The 19,178-nt window shown below is 37.9% G+C and overlaps 1 protein-coding gene across 3 annotated transcripts in view; it reads right to left on the bottom strand.

Moving 5' to 3' along the window:
• The window catches only part of SLC35A3 (solute carrier family 35 (UDP-N-acetylglucosamine (UDP-GlcNAc) transporter), member A3), a 22,757-nt gene extending 3,887 nt beyond the window's left edge, over positions 1-18,870 (bottom strand). The window contains exons 1-7 of one of the 3 annotated variants that reach the window (XM_010563610.1): positions 18,803-18,870; positions 6,966-7,170; positions 5,930-6,084; positions 5,726-5,848; positions 4,408-4,579; positions 1,080-1,198; positions 444-577 (exon numbers count right to left, since the gene is read on the bottom strand). In XM_010563610.1, the coding sequence (XP_010561912.1) occupies positions 444-577; positions 1,080-1,198; positions 4,408-4,579; positions 5,726-5,848; positions 5,930-6,084; positions 6,966-7,152 (890 nt within the window). In that variant the 5' untranslated portion in view covers positions 7,153-7,170; positions 18,803-18,870. Of the gene's footprint in view, positions 1-443; positions 578-1,079; positions 1,199-1,440; positions 1,943-4,407; positions 4,580-5,725; positions 5,849-5,929; positions 6,085-6,965; positions 7,171-18,802 lie in introns of those variants that run through there. The other 2 variants (XR_774122.1, XR_774123.1) reach the window with 2 other exon arrangements.
• Positions 18,871-19,178: the final 308 nt, after the last annotated feature.

The following is a 19,178-nucleotide window of genomic DNA, read 5'->3' as shown; positions in this document are numbered from 1 at the left end:
GGGGGGGCTGGTTCAAAGAGCAGAGCCAAAGGCAGTTAGTGCAAGGCAAGCATCAAAACTAGAGAGGAGTGGTTTCAGCACAAAAGCAAAGTAGGAGCTGAACAAACTGAGGGAGATCAGGTAAGGAGGAAAAGAAGAGAAAGGGACAGTGAACTAAAACATAGAGCCTGCAAGAGAGTCGTGTGTCAAAAGCCAAGATTTGAGATTCCTGTCTTGGGGAGGGCTGTGTCTTACAGAAAATTTCATCTTGCCAGCTATACTGAAAAAATTAAGTATCCGTTATGATATGTTAGGAAACTAAACTTTTATGTGCAAGTTGCATGTAAACATTCTAAAAGTGTGGCTTGGACAGTTTTACTTATTTATTTTTGCAGTTATATCTAGTAAGCATTAAGTTTTCAACTATTTTTTTTTTTTCAGCATACATGGAAAATAATTCTTACCTTGTAGGGACAAAATCTTGCAGCCAGAAATAGGAGATCAACGTTGACAGTATAATAGAGAGAGAAGTTGCAAATCCCTTTAAAATGTTGTCCGCATATTTTATAACAGCAGCAATCACCAGCCCTCCAAGTGCCTGAAAAAATATTGAGGTTTGGATTTGCAACCTCATAATTCCACCAAGAGCATCTATTTTAACAAGTGCTTACTTTAGGAAAAGCTTTTGTCTCTGTTTAGGAGCATTACATTTATTTTATGTTATGGATATGCACTGTTGAAGATAAACATTGGAGTTGTTCTTTCCCCATTAAAGAAATTGTTGATCATATTACCATCATTAAGTTAGTGGAAATGCTTGTACTATTCATTTTTTAGCCACAGGAGGAAGGGCATATTTTTTTTTTAAACGTTGCAAAAGAAATAATGCTTACATACTTTTATGTTGCACAATACTAAGTCATATGCTTGCTATATATTGTCCAGGTTTTTATTTAGAGGTTTATTCTAATAGTGATAGATCAGACTTTTGACTGTAGCATTCTCAGTAGCTTCAATGGCACCCATTAGTTTCCCCAGTCATTTATAGAAGAGTAAATCCCAAGTGCCTTCACAAAAACATGTGATGCAATGTATCTCACCTGTAGAACAACAACTATCCAAGTAAGTTTATTGTATCCTTGAAAAAATCCATTCTTTGACAGTTGTTCTCCATCATAAATGTATACACCCATCAGTCCAAATATGCTACCAAAAAATCCTGAAAGTACAAGATTGATTTAAAAGGTTCAGGTGAAAACCATGCAAACAGGTTCCTTGTCCCCAAGGACTGCTCACATATATCTGATTTTAAAATAGGACTGCCACTTGCAATACCATTACATTCAAATGCAATCAGTGTTCAGACAGGTAGTCTCTTTTAAAAGCTATTTTCCACACTTTCTAATTCAAAAGCTACTTTCCACTAGTTTTGACTGTTTCCATTAGTACATTCTTACATACTTATCTTCCATTGCTTTCTACTGGAATAGGATGGCATTATTTGCATATAGCAAAATTCACTTAAACACAATTTCAGTTTTCCTGAAACTAGTCAGGATTGAAGGCTGAAGTCACACTATAAACTGGAGAGAAAAACAGGGAAAACCTTCAGTGGAGGAGATGGTCACTGACACAGCAAGAGCAGGACTTAAATCAGTTTGCCAATTCAGAGAAGGATCTTGGAAGTGGGATTCTTCTGAACCACTCCAACACAATGAACGTTTACTAGTAGAGACTTAACGTCAAAAGAAATTGAGACCAGATTCAAAATTTTATAATCTGGAGAGTATAGTGTTCTTCTATCAGATGGGAAATTTTTCCTAATCCCCTCAGTCACTGAAGTAATGCAAGCACCTCCTCTGTGACTGACGTAGGCTCTAATCCTGAGCAGGAAAGGGGGAACATTTTTTCTATTCCGTTTCTGTGAAAAGCTGACCTCTATCTTCATTGCATTTCTTTGTGTCTGAAAAGGGCGGCATTGTTTAGGAGAAGATAAAACCTTCCGTTTAACAAGAAATAATTCTTTTTTTAGACATAATTAAAAATTTAGGTTTCATTCAGATTAAACCAATTACTTCTATTTTCCAATTGATCTGCTAACATAAAATAAAATCAACTATTCGTACATCCCTAATATGACACTGGTATACATTAAAAACTGTATTTTTCTAAAATTATTCAAATATATTTTCCAATTTTTTCTACAGTTCTAGCAATTCGCTACAGATATGAAAATGAAAACCAGGTTGGACATACGGGTTTTGTTGTTTGTCTTTTAAGAAAAGCTCTATTTCAAAGCCCTTGCTTACTACTGACTTGCTTCTGAATGATACAATGTCTTAAGTGGGCAATTATCTTGCACTTGCAGAAAGGATACACTAACCTATTTTTGAAATTGTGATTTCATGTTTCAAATATTTTCTAAAAGCTGTATCAGGAAACCCTCTATGAAGTATGACAAAACTAATTTCATTTATGAACTGAAAACAACTTTAATAGTAAATGTATTCTACTGAATTTTGTATAGAGGCAAATTAAGCTCACTGACAAAAAATAAAATAAAAAAAAAAAATCAGGTAATTCAATTCTCACTATTATCACAGACATTTATGTCTTCATATATCACAGTCCTAGTTATTCATTACCTTGAACAGTTTGTGTTTAGATGCAGCCTGTTCTGATCTCACTGTTTTCACAAAGCAACTACTGGAACATTCAATTTGTGACCACGCCGCCTATCAAACTAGCGAACTCATTTGTTTTCATACATACTTCTGTGCACTGTAGAAAAATCTCAAGAATGTTTTAGAAGAGATCATTGATTTTTCAATAATTATGAATGTTTAATTGGAAGTTGTTTTAGATATCTGCATTGTTGCCCAACAAACTGCTTCTAGCATGGAAATTCAGAGCAATAATAACCAGCTTTCCTTGGTAATGGATTTTACATTGTAGCTCCATTCAGAGCACCAAATCTTACCTTAAATGCTGGACTGAGCCCCAGCTACCCACCCTTCTCTGCCTCCAAAATTCTCTAACATAACCTCTCCTGAGGTATCCCCTACACCCTGTTCAAGAAAACTTAGTTTTAATATACACAATTTCAATAAATACTAGCAGATATTAAGCAGAGGTTTTGATCCCCTTCTCTATCCTCAAGTTTCAAAACATTATGGACATGTAAAAATATTAAAATATAATAAAAATGCAGTTCTGCATTTTTAACTGAAACCATTTATAATTAAAACACAGCAGCAGGAAAAGAAAGGAAAAAATATTGCTTGCATTCAGACATTTTTGACCATATCAGTTTCTGACCAACTATTTAATTACAAAAACCCCACGCCTGTTTTTATGGTATTTCGTTACATTCTACCAGACTCAGTACACAGCCCTGATCTACTAAATCATCCTCATGACTTAATTCTACAGTACTGTGGATTTGATCAAGAGTCTGTTCTAGGGTGCTGGAAAGTTCAAATTCTGCTGAAAGCATTTATTCAAATGTGCAATAAATAATTATTGCCAACAGGTGAAAACTAGAGGGATTCCATTAGAGAAAGAATGCCAACTCCAACAGTAAGTTTTATTTCTGTTGCAAAACAGCAACAAAAAGATATTGCTGATGTCACATTTCCAACCCTATAAACTGGACAAAATTACTCTGAGGTGAGGGAAAACTCATTCAGGAAAATGGATCAACTCTGTCCCCATTAATATCTAGGGTCTAGAAGACCCAGAACTACTTTGGAAATAGAAGGCATTCTCTTGCTGATAGGTGCACAATAGGAAAGGGCATTAAAATAGTTAAGATGAACTGTCTTTTCCATATGCATCTCTCCAGTGATTATATAGACAACTAAAACAAACTGACCTTTGTACTGAAATAGTAATTCATTACCTCAACTTTATTCACAAAGTGGTTTTTTTTAATTAAAAGTGCAAACCTATAAAAACTGCCTACCCAGCCACAAGGGAAAAAAATAACGTGAATTTTATATCTCAAAGCATTGATTTAGAAATGTATTCTTTTTAATGTTCCTATATTCTCTAAAAAAAAAAAAAAAGGGAATACTATCTATATTTATCAGATCTTATGAATTAGTGCAAAAGACAATTTTTAAACAGAGGATACACAGAATCCTGCATAAGATAACATTCTTTAGAAAATTTTAAATACAAATTCAATGGACAGATTCTGTGCAAACTTATGGACACTCTATAAGCAAGTTAAATCAAGAACTAGGTTGAGATCAGAAAGCAACTACTAGAATTCTACCTAGCAGAGTTTATACTCTTAATTTTAAAAGTACATTTATGCAGAATACTAAAATGTTGGTGATATTTTTTATTATATATGTATTTTGCATATTTCTCTTAATTCTTCAGAATGCAGTATCTCTAAGAGATGACTAAAATTAAACTTACCAAGCTGAATATTTCTGATCCACACAGACTGCTTAGTTTCCTTTAAAATTTTCTCAAAATAAACCCCAGCAAATCCACTAGAAAAGCATGCTATAAGAACTGCGATCAGGCCTACAAACTGAGATCCTGCTGAATGTTCCTTAGCAGCTGTTGCTTGAGAGTCTGAAGGCCACTGGATATAAAAACAGTTATACAAAATTCACTGATAAAATCAAGTCATGAGCATCTATAAAATGCAGATTTGTTTTCTAGTAACAGTAACAGTTACTAAATACAATCACATGCTTGTAAAGTTTTGTATTTTGAAGCATAAATACTTTTAAAGGACTGGAAAGCCATAATTTTTCTTTCTACTTATTGTAAGGAATAAAACTGTGCCTGAACTGGGAGAACACCCATCAATTTAAACAGGTCCAGGATTTATGTTTTACAAGCCAGAACTGTTTCTGAATCCCAGCATAACTTACCATGGCCTTTCACAGTCACCAACTTTTGCCACCCGACAGTTAGTTACTTTACAAACATAAGCACAGTTAGAAAACTGCTTACACCAGCTGTCTTTAAGATGAGATTAATTGCCTTTTGCATGTGCCCCTCTTCAGTGATTATGTTGACAACTAAAACAAGCTGAAATTTATGAAGCTAAATCCTGCAATATATCTGATGCTAACAGAATAAAATGCTATGCCATAGACAAAAACATACTGATGAGTCTGTTATTTACTATCAGAATGTTTTGTCCTCAATTATTAAATTTGAAAATTCTACAAATTTCATCCTCAGATTTTTTTTTCAAATCCTTAAGTTTTAAAATAAAAATTTCTAGGCTATACTAAAATCTGCTAAAAATTCTTAGAATAGTCTCTTATCCCATGATCTTGCCCTCTGAAAACTACAGACTCCTGTACCTGCACTATTTAGAACAGAGGCCAAGTTTGCCTCTTGAAAAAGGAAATTTGCCATGCTGAAACCATATCACAAGGTGAGCAGCAGGACTGCGCTGGCACAGAAGATCTGTGAATCCCTCATGTCTGAAGAAGTGTGCTAATAAACACTGCTATCAGTGTCATTTGCAGGTTGCTCCAGAGGCCTTGTCACATTCTACAGTAGAGCACTGGGACACAAAAGAGGTGTTATCTTCTGCCTTTGAACCATTTCTGGTGTCCTCTAGCCCTGGCCAGTTGTGATTCATAGCTCTTGACCATACTCTAGTGCTCATGTGCAGCTGGTAGAATCACAAAGCTGTATAATCAGTATAGAAATCCAGGTTCCTTGAATAAACACATTAAATAAACACAAACCACCTGTTAATATTTACCTGCACAAATGCCACTCCTGTCATCAATATTACTAATGAAAGCCACTGGTATACACCCAATTTCTTGCTCAACATGGACACAGAAAACAATGCTGTGGTAAGAATTTTCAGTTGATATGTAACCTAGAAGAACCCAGAAACAGTTACTACCACATAATTCATGGCTTTTTTTGAAACTTACAGAGAAATCCAAATGTACGATACCTGGTACGTGGCTGCATCTAGGTTTGACAATGCTACATACAGCAAGTTATTCTGAAGAGTATAAATTCCTGAAGGAATAGCAAGTTTAAGAGTTTCCATGGGTTTATTAAGGATTTCATCATGTAGCACTCTGTTCAGAGTCCGTAAATTGCACTCTACCCAAAGAAACAATAAAAGAAATAGACATTCACTAAAAGGAGAGGAAAAAAAAGGAAAGAGAGATACCAAAGTTCTGTTCTTGAAGATTGTTGCCCCCTTTTTGTAGCTATCACTGCTATCAAGACCTCAAAATACTATCTATGTTTGACTTTCATGAGCCTCATATGTGTAAGAAAAAAAGGCTGCAAAAAGTCTTCCTGTAGCCTGGAACATTAGAACTAGAACAATTATTCAAAATACTTTAAAACTTATTGAAACCATATCGATATTTGAAGATGATACATTAAAGAGTATCACCTAAAAAGTGCACATTTAGAAGCCCACAGTTTATGCATATACGATGATATTTTTAAGCTGTTGAAGATCAAATATATATGTCAATGAACCAGATAAATTCAGTATAAAATGTACAAAATAAGAACTGGAGTAAATCTGAATATACTTTTTTGAGCTTAAAACTGTGCTTCTTCCTGTTGTAATGAAATTGTTTCCTCCCTTCTGCGTCTGCTGTTTATTACAGGCTTCTAAATTATCATTCATGCTTTGGATACACTTAAAGCTTTTAATTTTTTCCTACTTCTATATATGAATTTCTTAAAATGCCTGAGCAAACACAAGCTTCAAGCTATTGCAGAAAATTTATTCTTGCACTCCTCAGTATCCACATTCTTTAATGAGAACTCTTCAGCAAATATACAGTATCTTCTAATTGTGTGTTGAGAAGTGAAGTATGATTAGTCTTCCCAAGACTATTTCTTACACGAGGAGAAGGGAAATGCTTTGCTGTACGCCTGTACTCACATGGCTGCTTTGCAGTTGCCACTAAAATACAGCATATTGATTAGGAAAATTACTTGGTGCAAAATTTGATACATACTGCTGTCTTTGTAGACCAACAGAACACAGGCTAAAATCTTCAGAAGTTCAGCAATAACTACTGCAGTAGAGGATAAGTAACGAGGTCCTTCTTCTTTCAGTGTCCGAGAATAACGCATAGTCAAGACTAAACTTGTGGTCTGAAAAACCAGGATGCCCAAGGAAAGGTATTTTAAATTGGTAGACATTTCTTGACTTTTTTCTTCCTGAAACAGAAAAAAAAAACCCAAACCCAAACCCAGGCTTAAAAGGTAATATTGCAGATAGATGTTTCCCTTGCATATCAGCATATTAAAAAAAGTTATCCAGGGAGCTCAGCCAAAGGAAAACAACAAACCTAATCTGATATTTAAAAAGAAAAAGGAGATTAACACTTCAAAATGTTTTTCGAATACATGATTACAAGTGGGGAAGCATATCAGAATATTAGAAGTAGTGATAACTAACAGAGAAATGAAATGAAATATCTCTTATCTGTAAAAATAATAAAGTAAAATAAGGACTATTAACTGATAATTAGCTTTCCAATACCTGGTTTCACAAAGAAATCTCCCAAGTTAAATCAATTATGGATTTCTTTATGTAGGTAAAGGCTCAGAAGGTATTTTCAAAGTGAAAAAGCCCCACACTGTGATACTGCAGAATGCCCAGTACCCCTGCTGCAATGAGCTATTCCCAGAATGAAGAGATCTCATTCTTTCACATCTCCAAAGTTTTTCAGGTTGCAGTATCTGCGTTGCCAGATAACATAGTGCCAGCACAATACAGGGTGAGGGTTGCGCTGCTTTAAATGAAAATGAGAGGTATGCCTGATGCTGAAAGAAAAAGAGAGTTGTGGGAAAGCAGGGTTGGATAGGAAGACGTGGGGTGGAAGAGCTGCAGGGGAGACAGCGCTAAATCTGTCCTGCTGATTATCCTGCTCGGAAAAAATTAATTGAATATAGATGACTAGGTGACCACACCTACTTTCTCATACTGCACCACCACAAACGTTACATTAGTAAAGCTGTATCATCCTCATCTCTACCATGAACTTTGACCAAGCTGACGTGGTCTCCTCTGCCCTTTGTCACCAATTAGAGCATTAACTTAGTGCAGGAGACTAATAAAGCAATTCTCATTTTGCAAGCACAATATATTACAAGGAAATTAAAAAATGCATTACTGCTATTCAGAATATTATATAATTTTCTGCTGTTCTTCATATTAAGAAGAATTTCCATATGCACAGAAATTAATGCTTTCTATAAAAAATTAACTACTACTGCCTTCACTGCCCACATATTCAAAAACAGAGCGGTGTTTTATAATGGCAAACTAAAATCAAATCAATAATTAAAAGTTAACAAATATGTTTTGAAGTAAAAGAAAAACAGTAACAAGTCAAGGCAATGAATGCAGTTCTCACTTCTGGAAGTCTAGAGATGGTATAAGCAGTACTTATTGGATGCATATTCCAGAGCTGTCCCTATGCATATTTTACACCTACAGGCACACAAGTTTTGACTCATTAACTATCTAGTTTTGTACATACTGCTGAAGGAAGTGTTGGTACCTCTAAATATTTGAAGCTGAAACTGAAGCTGTTTCTTGCTCACTGCATTTCTCTAGCTCAAGATGCATTTCATAACAATTTTCATTGCTATTTTTTCAGAAATCCGGAGAGCTGTGCTATTCAAATATTTCTGACTTACCTTTATCTCATCTCTAAGCATTAAGAGATTTTCTCCAACCAAGTATACAAAGTTAAATTAATACCTATAAGGCACGGATACTTAAGAGACGTTGCAGTAACCTGCAAAAAAAAATGAATTGCCAACAGCCACAGAGATATGAAGTACATACTTGTATCCTACACAATAAAACTGTTTACCTCAAGAATCATATAGCTGTAAAAACATTTGTGAAAGCATACTGGCAAAGGAGGAAGAAAAAGATGCCAGGATGCAGAAACCGAGGAAGAAATACACAAGGATTCCTTTAAGGAATCTTAATAGAAAATACTTTTGTATGAACAATGATCTCATTTAACTCACTGAAGAAAACAAATACTAAAGATGCAACTGCACTGAATTGTATCAATCAGACAGAAGTGTAAAGCACAAAGGAGAAGAAAGCTGCAGACAACATTCAAGATTTGCTAACTTTTTCCACAGGTTCTGGTGGAATAACCCTTTACACAAGGATCTTAACTGTGGAACTACGCATACCCAACAACAAAATGGAGAAGATCAGTTAGTCAAGAGGAACATCTTTGAAGAATAGATTTGCTACAGCTGAGAACAAGGAGGAGAAACAGAAGAACAGTTCCCGTGAAGTGATATAGAGGGGACATGCAAGGTCAGAATCATACTCTCTGGAGAAATACCAGCAGCATAGAGAAGATAGAAGGAGAAAAAAGAGAAAAGACAAAAAAACCCCACTGATAGAAAATACAGAACTGAACTTCATTAAAAGGTCTGCTTATGCTACTGGATAAAACTGACATTGCAAATGGCACATTTATGTGAGCCAACTTGCACAAACAATTTCTTCCGCCTTTTCCATCTACCTCATTTTTTAGTATTAAGACCTGACAATCTGGAAACACAAAGAGCAATATATGGTTAAGATGAACAACACTAAATTTCACAAAAGCACACTTACAGATAAATAAGTTTTTAAACTTTTTGGTTTTCAGTTTTCAAAATGCTTCTGAACAAAATACAGATAATGGGAACACACATCTCCCCTGAACTCGGACCCAAGTTTCTGCATTCTGTGAGCCTGTGAAGTGACAAAGTGTTTTACAAATGTTCAAAATTCTTAGAGATCAATTCCTTAACCTTCAAAATAGGTCACAATATCAGAAAATAATGTTCACATTAATTTCTTGCTGAAATACAACTGACTATTTACTAAGCAGCTTTAAATGTAATTTTAAAAGTCACTAATACCTTGTTTATGAACAAGTGTCAAAGCATTCAGCATGAAAACATACCAACAAGCACAACAGTTTAATAAGCCTATCATCAAAGCCATAAGGAATACACACATTACCTTGAACTACAACCTTGTCCTCATTAGTAACCATGATAAAAAAAGGGAACTTTCCCTAAAGTGTCTCAAAAAAGTGCCACTAGCAGGAAACATTTCTTTACCACATTCACTAAAGCAGTTTCAGAGTTTCCAAAATTCACAGGAATTGGACTTTAAGCATCCAGTGTGATAGCTGAAATAAGGATATTTGTTAAAAGTTGTCCTGTCAGTGGTCAGCAAGACAGGCTTATAGAGGACAAGCACATGAAGTTTCATGCTGTACTTACAAATAGTTTGTTTGCAGAACAGGAACTACAGAGTACTGAAACTTATGTATGCCAATAAAATAACCACCCTCTGCTAAGCACACATAATATCTTATCAGCTCTCCTGGTTCCTCTTCCTTCCTTTTGAAAGAGAGCTACATATCAGTTTGTAGAACTCGGTGCAAACTGGGGACTGGATCCAGAAAAGTAGCCGAGTACTGAATTTCAAACAGTTGAGCTGTCTTCAACTGCAGTTTCACAGCAAGTTTAAATTTACAGATTATTACCTGAGGTGTAATTGCTCTCTTCTAGCCGTAGGTTCCTGCTACCCTCACTGCAACAGACTGTGCAGTCATATACTAAATGAACTATTGTCTTCAGTAACAGCCCACACTTTGATTGTCTAAAACCAATAATGAAATGAAAGTTCCCAATGCATTTCCTGTACAGAGTTACAGCCAGGCTTAGATTTCTTACTGGGCTTTGGACAGACTACTCGGTACTCTGCAGGATGCATCTGTTCCAAAAATCATATTTAGGTTTGCTAATTCAAACACTGGAAGTTCAGTGGTCATTTTAACTCAGTGACTTTTGAACTGTATCTTACAGAGAGGTGCTAAGTACCCGCAACTCATTGACTGTAATGTAGCCTATCACATCTGTTAACTCAGTGACTAGGCTCATTATTCTTTCCTTTTCTTAGTCTAAGTAAAAGTAAACCGCTTCTGTGCAGTTTATTCAGTATACCATGTAGACAAACCCTACAGCCAGCAATATGGAAGGCAGGTGAAGAGGTTAAAAGCAAGTCTATATGGGAAGTCAACACGCAGTAAGCCAAGATGGCATTATACAGCCATGTAATGTTTGACTTCAGTACACACAGGTGGATAAAATGCAGATGGATACTACGTGAAGAGTTATTCAGTAATTAATAACTGTAGTAATTCAGCTATTATAAGTGTGAAGGAAGAGGACCCTGGAAAGGTTTTACATACTCAGAAAACCAAACCAAACCAAACCAATCTATACAGGAAGTAATACCTTCAGCTCAAAGTATCATACTGTGCAAAGTCTGAAAAATATCTTTTCAAAAAATGGAGTTTTTTTAAAGTGGAAAATCACCTATTTCCATTTCATAATATTCATTCAGACAAAATGAATTAATTTCTGACTTGCAGATTTTCATCTCCCTTAGTAATTTCTCCACCACAGGCTAAAATTTAATATTTTACATTCTATTTTTATATCATCCCTACACTTTCTCTCCTAAAATACTGGTAAATTCTAATGTTTGCAGATGAAATACATTAGGCCAAAAGGAACATAATCAATTTGACTTAATGAACAGTAAACATACCATATATATTTTATTTTCCTCTATCCATTCTTAACAAAACTCGCTAATATTAATTAGGATTTATTACATGAGCAACAAGATGATGATTACAGGATTTTTCTTAACCTTAAGATTTTACCTTTTAAAGATCTGATGGTATAAACTTTTGAGCTTGTCAGCTGTTAAATATCTACAGTAACACAATCTTGCACAAAATTAAGGATTAGTTTGTGAATTTATCCTATTCTTGAGTTTGTAGGAGGTCTCAAAATGACAGAATTACTTTAGTTCGAGGTATCTAAAGCACTAAAAAAAGAGAAATCTAGAAGGAAACGTGACTAATTTATTTGAAATACTCTTTAGTTAAACTCTGAGACTACAGACTATCTTGAGACATTTTCTAAAGATGGTTGAAACTATTACTGCATATTATGGAGATCTTTCCAGAAAGCATGGCCTAACACCATCTGCAAGAACAAAAGAGTGGGGGTAACTCCACAGATCCAGGCACTCCCAGAATTTCACACCATGCTGATACAAATATATTAAGATAAAGTGAGGACAGAAATGTTAAGACTCAACTTTGTCTAACACCAAGTATCTAGTTCATTAGCATGTTTTAGACTCATTGAAATTTTAAGGTTGGGGTGCCTTACATTTTTCACATATTATTTTATAAATAAAAAAGATGATAGTTCATGCACAAACGATCCAAAATTCATTTATTTGACTGTGGATTTCTCCTGCATCAATTACACTGAAAGTTCTTTCAGTATTCCAAACTATCCAGTATTCTGCATTATATTTCATTAATTCAGCCTAAATTACTAAGAAACTCTTCTTACAGTCACTGCAGCTGGCTCACTTTTTATTATATTAATTGAATTTAATTTTCCATAAATTTCTGAAACTTTAAGACAATATCAGAGAAAACTTGAAAAGAAGAAATCAGCACCCAAAAAAACCCAAGCACCCAATGCTATCTCAAGAAGTAGCTAACACAACAAAAAAAAAAGCAATTAACAATGAATTAAGTCATGTAACAAAAAAGCAGGTTAAATTCACAGATTAAAATAACAACATGCTCTCTGTCAAATGACTGAGCAGCACACAGTAAAAGTCATGCATGCAATTACTACCAGGTAACAGATGTGACAGGCTAACATTACAGTCAATGAGTTGCAGGTACTTAGCACCTCTCACTGTAAGATACAATTAAAAAGTCACTTAAAATAGTTTCAGGGTACCTATGGTCATGATGTCTTATAAATCAAGGTCCATTTACTGCTTACAAATGACAGATCTTTAGAACAAGTCCATACAGATAAATGAGGAATTCATGATAGAGGGAAGGTAAAATGTACCACTGGTTTAGGCTCCCATCCTGCAATTTACACCTCACTGGCAGAGCCTAGGATTCTACACAGGCACAAAAGCAAAGGCCTTCCTAGGTGATGGCCTGGGGAGGCACCGTACCAAAACCAAATGCATACACAGTAACAAAAAATGGTGAAATGATGCCTTTCCAACAGGCTACAGAGTTAATTCCTACCCATTTACCAGATTTGACATGAAAATAACTTCTACTAGCAACTATGTCTTTACTTCTCCCTACCTTGTCGCAAGGAAAGTTAAATTTTAAAAAAATAAATTACTAACCACTATTATGCTTCCAATCTTCACAGTGACGGCCTTACGTAAATTACACTCCTCCCAGCCTAGCTGTGAAACATTTTCACTGCTGACGGTCTTTTAGAGTGAAAAGCCAAGTTACAGGAGCTATTGCTAACTCTTATTCCATTTTATGATTAACCAAAAGACACCTGCACATTAGTTAAAATACGGAGCCAAACAGAAGCAGACAACCAGCCTCTTAAAACTGCACAAGGCAAACTTTAAGTGCTGTGTGCCAGTACATGAAGTTCTATGTCTGGGATCTGCCAGAAAATAAACAGTGATTGAGTCTGCCTTACAGAATGAAAAACAGAGTGGAAAGTAAAGTACACCATTTCATTCCAGTGGAACAGGTATGGACACACTTCCTGGGCATTTGCTTTGAAATCAAGATAGCAGATTAAAGAAACAGGATGGTGTTCTATTTCTCAAATGAAATGTGAGCCCAGCACTGATGCTGCACCTATACAAATACAATAAGCTAGCAACAAAGAGGAAAAGCACAACTGGAAGGTGGAGCAAGAGCTAGCTCACAGAACCTGAAGAACCTATTTTTATAAGACTTCCTTGTATGCTTTTGCACATGTGTTGCCCTCTTCCCTGCATTGGATAACACACAAGTAACATGCTACTCAGAGGAAAGAAAGTTCTATTCCATAAACATTCTTTCTGTTGGACTCAATATAGCCTTCTTTTTACCAAAAGTAGTATCTAATACAACAAATAGTTTATGTATAGAAATAAAATGGATGGAAGGAACCTCTTGAAGTTCAACAAGGCCAAGTGCAAGATCCTGGACATGGGCCAGGGCAATCCCCAGTATCAGTGCAGACTGGGGGATGAATGGATTGAGAGGAGCCCTGTGGAGAAGGACTTGGGGGTACTGGTGGATGGAAAAATTGCACATAAGCTGGCAATGTGTGCTTGCAGCCCAGAAAGTCAATTCTATTCTGGGCTGCATAAAAAGAAGCGTGGCCTGCAGGTCAAGGGAGGTGATCCTCCCCCTCTACTCTGCTCTCATGAGACCCTACCTGGAGTACTGCATTCAGCTCTGGGGCCCCCAGTGCATGAAAGACATGGACCTGTTAAAGCAGGTCCCAAGGAGGGCCACAAAAACGATCAGAGGGATGGAACACCTCCCCTGTGAAGAAAGACTGAGAGAGTTGGGATTGTTCGGACTGACTCCAGGAAGACCTTATTGTGGCCTTTCAATATATAAAGGGGGCTTTTAAGAAAGACAGGGAGAGAATTTTTACCAGAGCCTGTAGTGTCAGGACAAGGGGCAACAGCTTTAAACTGAAAGAGGGTAGATTTTGACTGGATATAAGGAAGAAATTTTTTATGATGAGGGAGAGTAGCGAGACACTGGAACAGGTTGCCCAGAGAGGCTGTGGATGCCCCATCCCTGGAAGTGTTGAAGGCCAGGTTGGATGGGGCTTTGAGCAACCTGGTCTAGTGAAGGTATCCCTGCCCATGGCAGGGGGGGTGGAACTAGATGATCTTTAAGGTCCCTTCCAACCCAAAACATTCTATGATAAATATCCCAGATGGTACTGAAGCTGCATAAACCTTTCCAAATCTAGTAAGTGCTGCTGAACTGCGTTATGAACAAGATTTTACAGACTCATAAGTATTTTAACTGCCCAATTTGGACCGCTGTCATTCAATAACGCATTTCTGTCTTCCCCCCCCCCCAATATGTAATCTTTCATGTCTGTGTAATTTTTTTTATAAACCATGTTATAAACATTTGTAATAATCTTAAACCTTGTATTTTTCACTTTAAAATGTCACTATTAATGTCTTCCATCTTCCTCATACTTGACACAAGTTCTTCTTTCTTCCCTCCCATAAGCTTTCTATACTTGTCAGCTGTTCCTCCCCAAATACAGGGCACTTTTCAACTAAACCACTGCAAATCACTTCATCATTTTAAAACTTATCTTGCTCTTTCTTTTGTTTTCCAGTCTGTTACTCATTCTTCTTGCTGGATACATTGTAATGTGTATTAAGTACACTATGGAAAAAATAAGCTATGTTTTTCTTAGAGGTTGTGTTCTTCTTCAGAAGCGTTATTAAAAGTAAATCCTCCAGCAAAGTTTTTTCCTTACTCTTCTAGCAGAAACTGAATAACAAAGATTTTTTTCACATGAAGGTTTCCTTCAGGCAGTATTTCCAATTTTTCTATTTACATTAAAAAAACTATTAACTGGTGAAAAATATTGAAAGCATCACTGCATTCAAGTATTTTCATTACAAGGATATCAAGCACAACACAGTAGAACACTTGTGGACCTTCCTCCTGCAAAATGATCTAGCTCCCTAGCCACAACCCTATCTTGGCCTTTTTAAATTCTGGCAGATATTTTTTAGCACTGGCAAGTGCACTTATGCACAGAGCAGTTACACATTAAATTCTAACTGCTAAAGATCAACCAACGATTTCTTCTTAACTTTGCTCCAAAAACCTAGGCTTTTGCCAAGGATAATGGAGGCTCTATCAGTGATTCACTGGCCTATCACTCAACCAGGAAATTCCACCAAGGAAACTGCAAAACCTAACAAAAGGAATGTAACTACATATTAACTAACATCTAATTTCAGACAGTGCTATAAAATTGCTTGGGACTCAGGTAAGGTTTTCTTACAGGTTGACAGAAAACCTAGCAGAAAGGGAACTTAACACTGCTGAGTTTTCTGATGATCTCATAAAGTTTTTTGTTGTGGGGGAAAAAAACCCCCACCATTCTAATCTATGTATCAGACAGGAAAACTTGGGTATTGTGAATCTTAAATGTGAAACTTGTAGCTAAATACTTTTTAAGCCCACCCCACCCCCCTTTATCCTTTACACCAAACCTAAGAATCCAAAGATAAGACTTCTTTGACTGATGAGAATTTGGTTTGATGAATATTAAAGAAATCCAATACTGAGTATAAATATTCAGCATTCAGGAAATTCAGGCCCTCATTGAGCTAAATCTGACACCAGTATTTCTCGTAAGACGAAGACTTCAACTATGTGCACAGTAGTGCAATAGTTTTATATTGACATAACAGTCATTAAGCCAAACTCTGCCTGCCAGCATAGAAATTTGATACAACCTGCCTTAACTGCCTCTCTCTTTTTCAAACAGTACATACACTGCATTCATTGTATAGATCGCAGTATAAAAAGATCCTAGTAGTCACATTCAGATTTTGTAAGCAAGGAGGCATTCAGTTCTCAGTTTTAGTTCAAATGCCCATCTCTCCTCAAGCATACAGGAGTGTGATGACATGAACTGAAGCACTGCTCGAATGCAACTCGTGCAGATGTATCAAGCCACTGAAGGAGTCTGATTTAAAGTGCTGAAAGATGGAACATTGAATACAGCCGGGGTTCAGCTACAGCTTATGCTTATGCTATTTCTGAATTACTAATCAAGTCTGGGTGCTCGAGGCAACACAGCCACCCTCAGTCAAGGTGACCTAGTTTCAGTAATACAAACTAGATGCTACAGTGAAAATAAATCTGTAGACACTTATTGCAGAAAGCTACTAATTACAAATAAGATTAGACAGCTGAACAGTGCACTGAAGGGTTATGGCTATAAGACAAAAAGGTTCAAAAATTCAATGGGAAAATCCTGAACTCCCAACCATCTTACATTATTATGCTAGAGCCTAAGAGATACAGAACTTAAGACTCTCTCCTCCCCTCTAGAGACACCCTCTATTGACGTGATCCAGCTGGGCAGCCTTCTGAGTTCCAATGAAGGCACAAAGTCTGCACAAGCAGCATGCATATGGGTATGAACTGAAATAACTGATGAAGAATAAGCCCAGGTAGCAAGCAATTCAGGAATAATAAGAGAGGTATAACTGTATCTAGCAAGCCTGTCCCAAAGATCAAGTATGTGTTGCCCTCACTTAACGCCGCCAAATCCAGAACTGTTTTAAGCAGACATATGTGATTTGATTTCCCTAAGTACCTGGTTCAGATGATCCCTGCCTTTTTCTTGTTATTGCAAACAGCAGCATAACTAGCATAAAGAATTAGGCTGTGTAGGCAGCCTGTAGGATTGTTAGACATAGTGTCACTCCTAACAATACATTGCTCTAAATAAAGCAAGTTTATACTTACTACCACTATAGCCTTTCCCAAAACCAGTATTTTTGCTGTACATTCTACTTCTACAAACAAGAACATCACACATCCCAAACCAATAGATCCTCATCTCCCAGAACCGTAACTTTCAATCACAAGTTCTCAAAATGCCTAACAATGTACAAGGGAATCATGAGCTACAGTTTCTAAAGGAAGTGGTTACTGTAAATCAGTTTGTCCACAACTATCACCTCCCTCAAATTCACCCTGCAGCCTCTAAAGAAATTTGATGTTGCTTGTTCTTTTATAAAAGAAAAACACACATCACAGAGCTACAGTCTACTCTAGCAAACTGTCTACACACCAACAGTTCTTGTGGAGCAGGTCCTGTGTACTAACTCAACAGAGAAGAGCTGAACAGGTCAGGCTCACTCAGTCCACATACAAAGACTTCAGATGAGTCAAGTGCAGCACCTATGGAGAAAGGCAACCCCACAGATTTTGGGGGAAGCAGCCCATCACCTAATGTTCATTCTAAAACCCATTTTGTCAGTCTGCACATATGTTCTTCGAAAAGCAAGGGTTGCCTTAGATCCCAACCCTCCTGTGTAGAGGTCACCATGACAGATAAGCTTCCCACTATGGTGCCCACTCAGTTTTAGAAAGGTTTGTTATGCATGTTCTTCGTGTCTCAAATAACACATCCCTCCATTGCAGAAAGCAGTCTCCGTCTTCTCCACCCAATCGTTCCTTAAAAGTCTCTTCTCCTGTATTCAAGTCTTCCTCACCCTGCTTTAAAATACAGTTTACAGAATTCAATAAAATGAAACAATTTGGAGTACCTTTTGGTGTTTATCTGTTACCTTCCAGCCTATTCAATAATATGTATTATCCTATTCCATTAATTATCCTGCATCTTCTGGTTTTCTGACTTAATCTATAACCTTTGTACTGCTAGACCATTTCTCATTTCAAAAACCCAGTATGAAATTGTGATGCCATGAAAATAAAGCGTGCATTTCTGTTAACTTCACATACAGCACTACATCAAGCATAGCGAGCCCCTTCTCAGCAGAGCACCAGCCACACCTACACTGAGAAGAAAACCAGCAAGTGAGCCACAACCTTAGCAGCAACCACACAGCTGCTGACCAGGTCCGTGTCCCTTCCCAACTTCACACACAGCTGCTTCCCTACAGTAACTTCACCTTCACGCCTCCCCTCCCTCTTCCCCAGGCCACTCCGTTTACAGACATTTCTCTCAGTATCTCCTCAGTCGCACTCTTCCCCTCCCCAGCCTGCTCCCCACCCCATCCACCAACCCCAAACATCTCCCCTTCCCACACCAGAGGCCTCCCTCAGGCTTCTTCCCTCACCCATAACCCTTGCACCGCTCCCTCCGGGGCGGCCTCAGCCGGGCTCCGCTCCTCCCGGTCCCAGCCCAGGCCTCCCACCTGCAGCACCCGGCCGGCGGCCCAGCTCGCCCCTCACCGCCGGCTCAGCTCCCACCAGCCACCCGCTGTTTCCGGGTGCCGCGGTCCCGTCCCGCAAAGGCTCCGGCTGCAGCCGCGGCCCCGCCCGCTCCGTTCCCAGGGCCGCGGCAAAGCAGCGCGCCCCGCCCGCCACGGGCCCCGGAGCCGCCGCGCCGGGCAGCGAAGCGAGAGCTTGCCGGTCTGGGAGCGGCCGGGCCGGGCTCCGGTCTGGTGGAGGCGGGCGGGGGCTGGCAGGGGCTACGGTGCCGGGGCCGCGGCACGAGGAACAGCGCCGCGGGGCAGGCGGGGCCCACAGGGCTGCGGGGCGAACGCTGGCGGCTGGAGCGGCGGCAGGGGC

The sequence above is a fragment of the Haliaeetus leucocephalus genome, unplaced genomic scaffold, assembly GCF_000737465.1.
Source record: "Haliaeetus leucocephalus isolate CR32 unplaced genomic scaffold, Haliaeetus_leucocephalus-4.0 Scaffold172, whole genome shotgun sequence".
Lineage (NCBI taxonomy): Eukaryota > Metazoa > Chordata > Aves > Accipitriformes > Accipitridae > Haliaeetus > Haliaeetus leucocephalus.
Note: the sequence above shows the minus strand (reverse complement) of the source record. Positions and strands in the feature narration are given on the sequence as shown.